Genomic DNA, 14,031 nt, shown 5'->3' with positions numbered 1-14,031 from the left:
CTTCTAAAATCACAGAGTAGGGCGCCTGGGTGGCTCAGTTGGTTAAGCGACTGCCTTCGGCTCAGGTCATGATCCTGGAGTCCCAGGATCAAGTCCTGCATCGGGCTCCTCGCTCGGCGGGGAGTCTGCTTCTCCCTCTGACCCTCCCCCCTCTCATGCTCTCTCTCTCTATCTCATTCTCTCTCTCAAATAAATAAATAAAATCTTTAAAAAAATAAAAAAAATAAAATCACAGAGTAGCAGAGAAGAAATATCATAAAAAATGACACAGTGCTGTGAGAATGTGAACGCAGAACTAGAGACAAAATTCAACTCTATCATCGTAGTATCCTGAAGGGATGTCAAACTACATCAGGGAACTACAAATACGGACCACTTTTCGGAGTGCCTGGGACCCGTGGGGGAAACCCCACCGACTAGGACAGCTCTTTACTTTCACTATTTATGAGCAACATTACTTTAGCCCTTAGGCTGACCCTGGGGACAGAGACCAGCACAGGGCCTGGCACACAAGTCTCAATAACAACGCTGACCGCTCAGGGTCTGGATGGAAGAAACTACCCACATTACATTTTTTGGGAAGTTTTCCCATATATCATTCAAAACAAAAAGCAAACACAACAAGTATCTAGAAAAGGAGAGAAAAATTCAAACTCTGTTTAAAATATCTCTACCATTAACAGAAACACTGTTTCTCTACTCCCAACACTTCTGACACCAAATGTATGGGTTTTCCACATCAAGCAATTCTCCAGTTCTCTGCCGGCACCAGCTAGGTGTCCTACAATTCAATTCAACTGTGACACTACCCAGAGTCAATGTAAACCCCACAGGATAAGGGCCCAATCCCTCAAGACTGCCCCCACTTCAGACAACAATCTCAAGTAGTGGGTCCTCAAGATACTCACATCTCTAACTTGGCTAAAAATCAGGAGTTCCCACAACCCCCTCCTCAAATTTGATTAATTGGCAAGAACTCACAGAACGTAGGAAAACACTTTACTTATGATCACAAATGATATAACTCACAGAGTTATATCATTTAGAAGAGATGCACAGGGCGAGGTATATTGGAAGGGAGTGCAAGGAGCATCCACACCCTCTCCAGGGGCTCCGCCTCCCAACACCTCCGTGTTCACCACCCCATAAGCTCTCTGAACCCATCATTTAGGGTTCTGGTAGGATTCTTCACTACACAGGCACGACTGTTTAAATCACTGACCACTGGTGATTAACTCAATTCCCAACCCCTCTCCTCTCCTGGGAGGTTTGGGAGTGGGGCTGAAAGTTCCAACCCTCTAATTACATGGTTGGCTCCTCTGAGGACCAGCCCTCATCCTGAAGCCACCGAGGGACCCAAAAACAGTCACCTCATTAGCATGAACTTTAGTATTGTTGAAAGGGGCTTACTATGATACAGAAGATGCTTCTCTCACCCTTACCACTGAGGATCCCATAAGCACTTTACAAGTTCTGTGCCAGGAACCAGGGATGAAGAACAAATATATATTTATTAGATCACAACATCACAGCCACATAGAACTATTTATTCTATTTTTTACCTTACAAGAGCAATTTTTTTCATCTGTACTTCATTTCTATAATCTCCATATTCTAAAAACTTAAACTTTCCTAGATAAACATAACCATTTCAAGATGAATTTATTGCTGGGTTTAATATATTTCTAAAGAGTCCAACTTCTTTCATGCGATGCAGAAAGCAGAAGTATCTGCAGCAGGGAGGTGCACAGGCACCAGGGAGATGCTCTTCATCAAGCTACCTTGAACTCTTATACCAAATGCCTGTAAAACCACTAGACTGAGGTCCTTTGTTTTTTCAGGAACCAGTAACAGGAGTAGTGGCAAGGACACAGGCTTTGGACAGGTGAGACAATCTACAGAGGAACACTGTCATTTATTAGCTAGGTACGGCCAGCACAGAGCAGGCAGCCCCTCCTGGGTCTCAAGAGAAATTCCACCAGAGCCGCCGACAGAAGCTGAGCAGGAGCCACACTTCTACTACCAATGCAGTCTCAGGGCTCTCTGCCTTGGACTCTGGGATTCCATTTTCTGAGAACTTTTCACTTTATTTCTACTTACTTAAGGAAAACAACAATCCTAGATTCTCAGACACAGGAAACAATCTGAGACATTTAAGGAATGGCTAACAAAAGTATCCGTGTTTAAGCATAATTTCCTGAAAAGAAGTTTATAAGAACATGTACAGCAAAGAGGGCTAGTTGGTCTTTATTTTGGTATTAGTCCCAATGCCTCGACTTGATATGGAGAGTCACCTTTCTTATAGAGGGGAAAATGTGTAGCTGGACCTATTAATAAAACAAATCAAGATACTTAAATATATAGGAAAGCTAAGAACAGTAGTTATTGGATGGACTCAGAAATGACACGTACAACATGACTTACCACAGAAGTTTTTATATTTTAATTTCCATCTTTATGAAAATTCAATCTTCAAACTGAATCTCAATCTGTAAGAAATCCTGGTGAAACTTGTGAATCCCACAGGATAATGGTGGCTGCCTGAATACCAACTTGTCCTTATGTCCTCCAAACCCAGACAGATCAACAAGCAGCAGATACAACCATGCCAACAGCAAAACTAGGAGACAGAATTCAACAAGACAACTGGAGAAACTAGCAGAGCCAGTGACACTGCTCCTCCTCCAGTGACACTTCCTCCTCCTTCCCCTCAGGAGGAAATGCATGGACACAAGAGGGGTTGCAGCAGGTTCCCACAACAGCAGTTCACAGACAGCAACACCCTAGTAAGGAAGGGCTGCATAGGGGGGGAACACAGAGACCAGGTGTAAGACCGAGAGGGCCAGAGCACTGGAACAGGGGAACTTGGCTAGATGTGGTGGCCTCCAGAAGATCCCACTTCTGGGAGAGGCAGAGGCAGTTCACAGAAGCTTAGGGAAAGAAGGGAAAGAAAACCAGTGATAGAAATAAACTAAGAGTCTTACGAAACAAAGGAGAATCATAGCACTGGGAGTAACATCAAGCCCCTACCCACCCCTCCCTGATACTTTTCATCAAAAAAAAGTCCTTAATGGTGTCAACAGAAGAGAGGATTTAAACTAAGAACCCTGTGAAAGCACCCAAACCCCTCATCTCCCATTGCAGAAACACATGCTATTATGAGCCCAAGAAACTCCAAGACACTCTAAACAGAAGAAGGCAAGCAGCATCCATACAAAGCTACCATGTGAGAAGTAAGAATAAAACCTTTGCAGCTGACCAAAGTGTTCCCCCAAACTACCACAAGGCAGAGGAGAACAATTCCATATAATTTAAATATTATTAAACAAACATTTACAGATATGAAACTACATCACAGGTCAGAAGCTCAAAACTCAGAATGCAAGAGCATGCAGGGGACCAGAATATGCCACCCCAAAATACACCACTTTGGCATAAAGATTATTTTGAACTAGAGGAAAATGAGAATAGCAGATACAGAAAGACACCTTCTCAGAGCTTCCCCTATCTGACTAAATGCAGAAACTTCTAAGGTATGAGGACTGCCATAAATCCCCTCTCCTGGGAAAGTTTTATGGCCATGAAGCCGATGGAACGTTCATACAGAGACAGGCCTGCACAAACAAACCTTACTCCTTCGTTTCCCAGTGTGCTGCCCTTGGAAGCCTAAAACCTTTTGTCCTGACACTTCTCTACAAATACATTGTTTTGTTAAGACGCTATAAGCCCAGTTCTAATAACCCCTTTGAGTTACTCATTGCTGCCATGTTCAATAAACTATTTTTTCTTTTCAGTCTGTCTGGAGAACCTAGGAGACTAGAGAACAAAGGTGAAGTTCTTCCTTCCCTACATGCACACAAAAAATAAAACCAGGAACTCCTATTTCAAATTCTAGAAGGAAAGAAAAAAAAAAAAAAAGACCAAGTCATCTCAGAAATGAAATCTTAGCTAGAACATACCTACAGGGAGAACAGATTCTATTGACACTGAGGAGAAAAATGAAAACAGCCAAGAGCATGGAAGTGGATTCAAGAAAAAATGATAGGATAACTGGAGTCCCTGAAAAGGGGAGTAAAACAAAACAAAATATTGAAATAAGATTTAAAACTACAATTTCAGAAAATTTTATGGAAACAAAAGAAGATATGAATCTAAGTACTGAAAAGGTCTGCCATGTACTGGGAAAACTGACCCAGTGAAACACATCTAGTAAGACTATTAGATTTTATACATCAAGAAAATCTCTAGGCTTCCAGGCAAAGTCACTTACAAAATTAAGGAAATCAGGTTAGCTTCAATTAGACTTCAACAGCAACATACAAAGCAAGATGACAGGGGAACAACATATTTGAAGAAACTCAAAGGAAAAAAAGTGTGAGTCAAAGATCACACAGCCAGCCAAGCCAACCAATAAGTACCACTGATCGAAGCAAGAACTTAAGGAATACCACAATGGCTTCCAACTATGGAGATGACTAAGGAACATCAGTAAAAAGGTTGGTGGTGGTGGCATTGAATATATTTTACTATAGATCGAAGAGAAAAAAAAAGTAGAAACAGGGTAGAAATATAAAATGGAAACATCTTTTCCAACAAAGTACAAATAACTGAGCCCCATCTTCCCACACACATAAGCTGGACAGAGGGAGAAATTTAGAACAGGCTCAGGGACTGGCACATAGGTAATGGGTGTTTTCCCACATCAAATACTAGAGGCCTACTAGAGCTAAGGACATTAAAAAAGAATTCATAGTCTAAAGGTTACCAAGTAGAACAAAAATACAAAATTTCCAAAAATAAGAGAAAAGAGATCACATGAAGAAAATTAAAACATCATACATAATTAATAAAGACATAATAAATATAAAGCAAGATGACAGATTTAAAAACCAATCATATACCAGTCATACAAACAATGTAAGTGGACTGAAGATTTTTAGATTTGCTCACAAAAAAGCCAACTGTGTGCTCAATAGGAGAGATACAACTAAAATAAAGCTATTCTGAAAGGCTTATGATTAAAAGGACGTCAAAAGTATACCACATACATCAACCAACTTTTGTTTGATTTGTTGCAACAACAAATAACCCTCAAATCTCCAAAGGCTTCTTTCTCACTTACTTTACCTGTTACTGCAGGCCAGTTGTGCTGGTTCTTTCTCCATGTGTCATCCCTCTATTCTGGAATGTAGCCTATCAGGAGTGTGTGTGTGTGTGTGTGTGTGTGTGTGCGCCTATCAGGAGTGTGTGTGTGTGTGTGTGTGTGTGTGTCTGGAATATAGCCCTATCAGGAGAGTGTGTGTGTGTGTGTGTGTGCGCCTATCAGGAGTGTGTGTGTGTGTGTGTGTGTGTGTGTGTGTGTGTGTGTCTGGAATATAGCCCTATCAGGAGAGTGTGTGTGTGTGTGTGTGTCTGGAATGTAGCCCTATCAGGAGTGTGTGTGTGTGTGTGTGTGTGTGTGTCTGGAATGTAGCCCTATCAGGAGTGTGTGTGTGTGTGTGTGTGTGTGTGTGTGTGTGTATTTTATTCCCCCCCACCCAACCAGGACAGAAGCAAGGGATGACCCCTGCAGCTTCTGCTCAGGCAGAGAGTGCATCCCCCCTTCCACTCCCTCAAAGTCAGTCATGGGCCAGAGCAGACTCAGTGGGGAGGGGAAGCACACTTTGCCCAGAGCCAGGCAGCACAGGTCACATGGCAGCAGACAGAATGTATAATCCTCTTACATAATACAGTCCTCAAGCAGGCAAACACAAATAATAAGAAAGCAAGGATTGCTACTCCAGTATCAGACAAGGCAGAATTTGGGCTCAAAAATACCAAATGAAAGAAAGAAATTCACTCGTTAATGCTAAAGATACAATTCATAATGGAATTATATTAGTTTTGAACATCTACTTACCAAACATAGTAGCCACCTTCATAAAGCAGAAACTATAAGAAATGCAAGATAGACAGAAATGCACTTATAAAAGGAGATATGACTATACCCCTTTTAGTCCAAAGCAAGTCAAGTGGACAAAAAATAAACACAGATGTGAAAGGCCTTGACAACATAATCAAAATCTACATCTCAGGGATCTCTATCAAGGCATACACTCCAATAAGAGAACATCTGCCTTCTTCACAAGTGTGCAAGGGCCATTCATAAACACCAATCATATATCAGGTGGCAAAGAAAACCTTAGTAAGTTCTCTGATGATAATGAAAGAAAACTAGAAATCAAAGCACCTCCACCTCGAATACAACCCACAAATTCTTGGATTAAAGGGGAAACGAATGACAATAAAAAACTATATATCAAGATCAGTGCAGGGGGGATACAATTTAAAACATTAATACAGTTTTAAAGGAAAATTCATCCATGAGTATTTGGACCCATATAAGTAATAGAAATAGTGAAATAAATACCATCTTCCATTCCCCCCAAAAAGCCAGAGGAAAAAATGGAAGAAAGCAACAGAGTTAAAAGCAGAAAACAGGAAACTAATAAAACCTGTGAGTCAAAATATTAGCTGTTTGAGGAAAAGGATCAAAAGAATCAAGAGAGAAAGGTAAATGCACAAAAACAGAAGTGACAAAGGGAAGTAACTACTGAACTAAAGAATGTTCAAAAAAGTCAATTTAAGGGTTCCACTTAAATCTTCAAGGACCATAGCATGGGGTAAAAGGAAAATCTCTACATTCTTTTTATGAGGCACCTGTAACATCGATACTTCAACCTGATGGGCTATATACAAAAGAACCGTAAAGAAAATAATTCAAAGGAAAATAGTTAAAAACAGAATCAAATAGCACATTAAAAAATAATACATTATAGTCTATAGGGGTTATTCAAGGAATGCCAGGACAGTTTAACGTATTAGTAACTAAGGAGAAAAATCATGTTTGTCTTCACAGATATTAAAGAGGCCTTCAAAATATAACTCTTGGGGTGCCTGGGTGGCTCAATTGGTTAAGTAAGCATCTGTCTTTAACTCAGGTCATGATCTCAGGGTCCTGGGATCAAGTCCCCTGTCAGGCTCCTTGCTCAGCAGGGAGTCTGCTTCTCCCCCACCCTCTGCCCCTCCTCACCACTCATGCTCTCTCTCTCTCCCTCTCTGTCTCAAATAAATAAATAAAATCTTTTTAAAAAAATATGACTCTTCAATCTCTGATAAAAACACTCATTAAAACAGAAGTTGACAGATACTTCCTTATCATGAAAAAATATGTACTTTAAGCCAAGAAGGAATGATCTATCAGTTATTTCGATTTTAATTACATTACCATTACTTATAATAAGCTCCATTTAAATACAGAAATGGTTAGCATTCTAAAATTCTACTTCCAATGTTTCCTTACTGTGAACCCTAAGTGTTAGTCACTGAAAATGCTTTGAAGGTACAAACACTTTAGTGATCTTACCATCTAATCAAATGAACACAAAGTGTTCATAAGAACAGACTGCAAAGTCTCCTAGAACTTGGATGATCCTATGTCCTGGCTGGATGGACAGACAACCTTGGCTTATACCCATCTTCCTGGCATCTCAAAAATATCCCAAATTGAACAACCTACTCATGGCCACTCTGTAACTCACAGAAATAGGGAACTATTGGAAAAAAAAAAGTAGAATTATAGTTTAAATGTTATTCATATATAAAAGTTAATATTTAGAGGTTGACAATTAACTAAGTAAAATCAGGAGGTAAGAGAAAATGCAAGGCCATGTAACTATTCATTTTTAGCAGAATCATTAGATACTGTCTAAAATTAGTAAGTCAAGAAGTAGAAGTATTCCAAAATTATTTAGAATTACAGTGGTAACCATCAGAGGAATTAAACAGGAAGTTAAAAACCATTACTTCTGGGGAGTACGATTTAGGAGAGGGGAGACTCAGGGAATACTTTACTTTTTAACTGGAACTTTTCCATAGTCCTTGCATTTTTCTCACATATGTAGTAGCTACTATATTTATAATAAACACATATTTAGGTAAAACATAGAAAAACGTGACATGAACTCCCTTTCACTTTGTTGCCTTTGCTCTCGAAAACTAAAGAGTAAAAGAAAAAAATCAACATGTTAGGAGCATTCACATATTCTCTCTACCAATATTCACCAAGTGCCTACTGGCTGGCACACATCGAGTGAGGTGCGGGGTGACAGCAATGATATTAAGACAGACACTCACCAGGAGCTTACATTCTGGAGCCACATACCACCATGGGTCCTCCCTACCTATTCTAAGATTTTTTTTTTTTTTTTTTTTTGACAGAGAGAGCACAAGCAGAGGGAGAGAGGGAGAAGCAGGTTCCCTGCTGAGCAAGGACCCCGATGTGGGACTCGATCCCAGGACCCTGGGATCATGACCTGGCCTGAAGGCAGCCACTTAACCGACTGAGCCACCCAGGCGTTCCTCTCCCTACCTCTTCTAAACAAGTGCACCTCATGGGGCTCACGAGAATGAGAACAGATGGTGAACACTGCAAATGCAAACAGAAAAAGGCCAATCTAGAAAGATTTTATCATTTGGTACACAAGCTATAACTTGGCAGTAAAACTAGAAAACCAAAAAAAAAAAAAATTTTTTTTTAAGTGGGGGGTGGGGAGGGAACAGTGGGAGAGGGAAAAAGAAAATCTCAAGCAGGTTCCACACTCAGCAAGGAGCCAGACTCAGGGCTCAATCCCATCACCCTGAGATCATGACCTGAGTGGAAACCAAGAGTCGGATGCTTAACCGACTGAGCCACCCAGGTGCCCCTAATGCTTTACAAATGCTATCATATGTCCTCATCACATTTTGGCAAAATTTAAAAACAACCTTTGAGAAATGAAGCTGAGTGAAAAATACCAATAATTGATGGTCTTACAATGTTCAAGAAATATTCCCAATTTTCAAAAATAGCTAAATTATAGACTCATAATTGCGTCAAGATAACGCAATACGGTCTTTCATTAAATTTGACACTGCCAAATTCATGGCTCTTTACAAGCTTTACAACTGGGCAACATCCAAAAGTAGGAGAAGACAGCATTAGCCATGCAGAACATCTTCCAACTGCCATTCTTAAGCAGCCATTCTCTTTGATGTGCACTGTGCAGGCTATCCCCAATCTGGCCTCCTATTAACAAGGAGAAGATAGCAAGAGAGACCTTAGCAATTCAAAACTACTTTACTGTCACACTCAGGCCAGTTTAAGATCTTAATGGCAGTTCATTAAGATTCTACAATCGAATTTGAAAAATTCCATAACTCATCCCTGGGAACAAATGAAATGAAAACAGAACTCTTTTGGTGGTAGTTTTGCTATACTATGCTAAGCCCTTCAGAAAGAGTAAATTTTAATTCAATACCACAGCTAAAAAAACACACCACTGTTTAACTGGCAGTCAAGCAGAAAAGCAGAACACCCATAATAGGTATTTTGTGATGGCTGCATCCCTCCGTGGCTCACTAACATCTTGCAGACAAGCATGGGACTTGTGCCTTGTACACAGAATACACAACTGACCTTTCCTCAGGAATATACAATGTATATTTTCATTTAATCTTACTGAAAGCAACAAGAAACAGCAATAGAATAGTAGTGAGAATACAGTATTGCCACAAAACCTGTGTGGGTGGTGGATAAACAGGGGGTGAAGAAAATAAGCTCCTAATACATTTTAATCTGCAGTTAGGATAATGAGAATGAGTCCATGGGAAGTGTGCTGCAAATGCTGAGCATCTTCTAATGGCTGCCACGTCTTCAAAAGAGCATCACCTGTCCCCTTTAAAGCACTAACTGGTCAGCTCTTAAATACATGGAGCTTGGACGAAACTGATGATAGGTCAGTATGTGTGTTCTGTTAATTCAGGAGTCTGACATGGGGAGATGGACTACACTGTGGTGTCAAGAAAGGGTAACAAGTAGATGGGAAAATTCTACATTAAAAGAAGGGTGGCAGGGTGGACTAACATGTGCTCCAGCCTAGAAGGATGAGGACAAGTATAAATGATGTCAGATATAATGGAAGATTCTAAACATCTAAAACTGATACAGAATCGGCCTTCCTACTGTAACTGACAGAGAAACTAGGCCTAGTTTTTGGCTTCAAGTAATTATATACTATTAAAACTCACAGAACCGTGAGTACTCGTCTTCCCTAAGCTTTCCTGGAGCCAACTATCACTGAAAATAACACAGTTCCCCATAGGATAAATAACACTTAACATGGTACAAAACTCTTTCAAATCTTTAATTAAAAGACCAAAGATCTAGTCCTAAAGGTCTTTGGCTCTGAAATTCCGGCAGAGTCACTTAATCTGTCTGGCTCTCTGCTTCCTTGGTAAATAATGGCTGACAATTTTGATGAATATGCTAATTAATATTTCATAATCACCATCTCCAATGGTCCTAAATGTTTTATAAGCATAAACTCACTGAACCCTCACTATGAGATATACTATTATTACCCCTTTTTATAGCAGATGAAACTAACGCACAGAGAGGCTAAGTACCTTGCCCCCCAACCAAGAGCTAAGACATCAACTGGCCTGCCATATCCAGGCCAGGCCTAGGATGCAATGACTTGTGCAAACTAAGTGTAAAGAGTGAAGGTGAAAGTCTTCCTATACCTCCTGTCAATGAAACAGGTGATCAACAATCAGCAAACAAACAGAAGTTTGTTTATAAACAAAAGCCTTTTCAAAATCCTTTTAGGATTACTGGCTCAAGACTTGGCCTAGTTTCACAAAAACAATAACGCAACACCTCTTCACAGAAAGGAGGGTTCCCCTGAGACCAGTATCAAGTGCTGTAATGTTTTCCTCTGCCAATTATAGATTCTCTTCCACGGAAGTACATCCTGACTTAAAATCTGCTGTGACATTAAGATCACCTCTAGGCAGGAGGTGCTAGAACATTAAATTTTATTTGAATAGATTTTAAATGTTTTGTGAATCACAGAAAGGAGCTATTGTTTGGTGTCAGCATCAAGTATGAGGCAGTACTCCTTAAGTATCAGCGTATATCAGGGTAACTTGTAAAAGGGGGACAACTTATTATGAATTTGCTGTGTTTGAACTACACGTCCTGCAAGAAATTTAGAAACCAGCTAGGATAAATGCCCTTTGAGAGGTTCCTGAGGAAAGGAACCCTTACCTTTATGCATCTTTGCATTCTGTACTACTGTGCACTGCATGAAACCTGTATCTAAGCATTTCCTGGAGATGTTTTCACAACGGTAAAGTGTTATATTATAATCAAAAGAATGAAGGTGGCAAAACAAGCAGATTCCAAACTGAATTTAGTACAGAAATAAAACTCTAATAAAGTACTGGTCCTTCTCAAAAATAAAAATATGCTCTTGCTGTCGGCAGATCTTCCACTTTCAAAAAGAAAAACAACAACAACAACAACAAAAACCACCAGGAAATTTCAGCCTCTCTAATCCTAAACAGCTGAATCATTCACATATTCAAGCTCTGCTTTTTGGGAGGTCCGAATTTAAGACCTTCCCTAGGAGAACACGTAAGAATTACAGAAAATGAACGGGATTCCCCAAAGACGCCGACTTAGACAGGAACTGCGTTATCCTTAATCAAACAGGAGGCACTGGCAAACCCATCAATCTCTGGTGAAGTAAAAAGACTTTGCTGAGAAAACGTATTCGTTCTCCAACGAACATTTATTAAACGTCCACTTGGCGCAAGGCAAACGGGCACACGATCTCTGGAATGGGGGCGCCGCGACAGTCTGCTCCTCCCGGGGACCCACCTGCCCAGCCAGATGCGCCCAGATGCACCAGCAGCCAGGCGCCGGGGCGGGGGGTCCCCGGACCCGCCCCTCCAGCTCCTCCTGGGCTCGCCTCCCACTAACACGGGTCTCCGAGGGACGCGGCTTCAACCGTGGCGAAATGAACAAATCTATCCCGCCGTGGCGGCGACTGCACCCCTCCAGGCGAGGCGTGGGACCCCCCCGCCGAACCAACGCGTGGATAACGCCGGGGCGGAGGGGGCGTGGGGGCTCGGGGGACTTCCGGGGATGTCTGGAAGGTGTGTGAGGGCTGAGGGACCCCGAGAGATCCTGGAGGTTCCAGGGGACGTACGGGGGTGAGGTCTGGGGGCATGCGGGGGTCCTGAGAGCCCCTGTGGCGTTCTTGGTAGGGTGTCTCTGGGAGGCTCTAAGGCTTAGGAGCTCTCTGGAAGATGCAGGGGAAATGAGGGCCCACGGGCGTCTCAGGGGAGAGAAGGGATTCAACTGGACGCGCGTGGGGGCGGCTGGCTGAGGAAGGGGCCCGCGACGGAGACCCCCCTCAGGGCACTCGCGGTCTGGAGCTCACCCAAAGAGCCCTCGGAGGAAGGAGTGGGAGGCCTTGACTCGCTTCTCGGCCTCCGCCATCAGCTGCACCGCCTCTCGCTCCTTCCCCGCGTTGTCCATGTCGCCCGCTGCCACAATCTCCTCTCCCGGCTCCGACGCGCCTTCAGCGCCTTCGCCCTTCTCTCCCAGAGATGGGGAGCGCAGGCGTGGTGCGCAAGGCCTTTCGGGACTTGTAGTGCCGGGTCGGACCCTGGCGCCGGAGATGGGGGAGGTGTCAACTACAATTCCCAGAGGGCCGCAGAGCCAGGCGGGGTGGGGATCGGAGCTTGCAGACTGCCAGCGCCCGGGATTTTGGGGCGAGGGGCGTGGCTCTCCGTAGGGGTCTTAGTCCAAGGTGAACTTTAATCATTTAGTATGCGGGGAAATGGAAGATGACGCGTGGCTTTCTAGTTAGGGTAACCTCAAACACGCCGCATCATGTTGGTTCAGGAATCCCTTGCTCACCACGACTGACACCTGGCAATGGGATAGATGAGGAAACGGTGGATAACAGATTGGAACGTTCAACCTACGCGCAAGTTCTGCAAAAGGGAATCTAACGCAGCCACTGAAAGCAATTTCATTAACCATGTGATGCCCATCCACCCAACCACCCACCAGCAACAGCTGGAAGAAAGAGCCATTTTTATCTCCAGAGCAAGGCGTTTAAGAATGCATCATTTTCCCCAATATAAATTCAGAGTTATTTTTCAGTTTCTCCGTATTACAACTTAATGTCGGTTCTCTCTTTCTTGGTTATAAATAAGTTGCATTTATGCTATATATGCATAATCCACTCTTCGAATTGAATTATTTTCCATGGATGGGAAGCTTTGAGCTCTCTTATTCTTTACATGGTGCTGGCCCTAGAGGGTGAGTCTCCTGGGGCACAGGCCTGCCTGGAGGACTTCTAATTCCCTAGCAGAAGAATCCATAGATAGATGCTATCATGTGCCAACAATTTCCAGGCCTGTCCTGGAGGGGGTGGCTTTTTTTCTTTGTTTTGTTTTTTTGTTTTGTTTTGTTTTTGTTTTATACAAAATCTAGACCATTTGCATTTGGCAATGCTAAAGCAGAGGTGGTGAAGCAAATATGAAAATCACTGCCAAATGAGAATGTGTGACAATGTCAAACTGTCTTTAGAATGAAGCCTGTCTTTAGAAGCAAGGCAACGAAGGCCAAACTCCTAGAAAGGTAACTAAAGCATATGTCACAGAGTTCAAACATTGAAGGAACTCTAGAGATGGAAGTATCAGATCTTCAGGCAGAATTTATTTACTATTACTACATGCAATACTCTAACTTCAAAAGCCTAATTTGTGTTCTTTTGAAGCAGTATTGGAGAATAAGGAGGCAGGAAATTAGAGGTGTCAGTAAATGTCAGATTAAAGAGGAAAAACTGCAAAATTGGACATAAGCATTTGAAAAGCAGAGCAGTCCATGGGAATTTCATGGAGTGGAGCCAACTCAAAAGCTCCTAAGTGCAGCATCATTATTTTGATTAAAGCAGCTCCCAAAGCTGGCCCAAAGTAACGGATGTTCAAGAAATACTGATCCCTAAGCCGCTAGCTGTTTATATCAGGATCTCCTGAGGTTGGAGTCTAGGAAATGTACATTTTAATAAGAACTCTCTGCGCTATTGTAAAGCATACAATTCTAGATTCTCAAATCTGTGGTCAGCTCAAAAGGAGGTAGAATGGACTTCC

At 42.1% G+C, this 14,031-nt stretch overlaps 1 protein-coding gene across 1 annotated transcript in view; it reads right to left on the bottom strand.

Moving 5' to 3' along the window:
* The window catches only part of NAPB (NSF attachment protein beta), a 42,347-nt gene extending 29,920 nt beyond the window's left edge, over positions 1-12,427 (bottom strand). Inside the window, exon 1 of the mRNA XM_028123709.2 lies at positions 12,309-12,427. Coding sequence (XP_027979510.1) covers positions 12,309-12,406 — 98 coding nt within the window. The 5' untranslated portion in view covers positions 12,407-12,427. The remainder of the gene's footprint in view (positions 1-12,308) is intronic.
* Between the last annotated feature and the right edge of the window lie 1,604 nt (positions 12,428-14,031).

Source organism: Eumetopias jubatus, unplaced genomic scaffold, assembly GCF_037043125.1.
Source record: "Eumetopias jubatus isolate StellerSeaLion01/CBP00866 unplaced genomic scaffold, mEumJub1_p1.0 scaffold_9, whole genome shotgun sequence".
NCBI lineage: Eukaryota > Metazoa > Chordata > Mammalia > Carnivora > Otariidae > Eumetopias > Eumetopias jubatus.
This window is presented reverse-complemented; position numbering and strand designations above follow the sequence as displayed.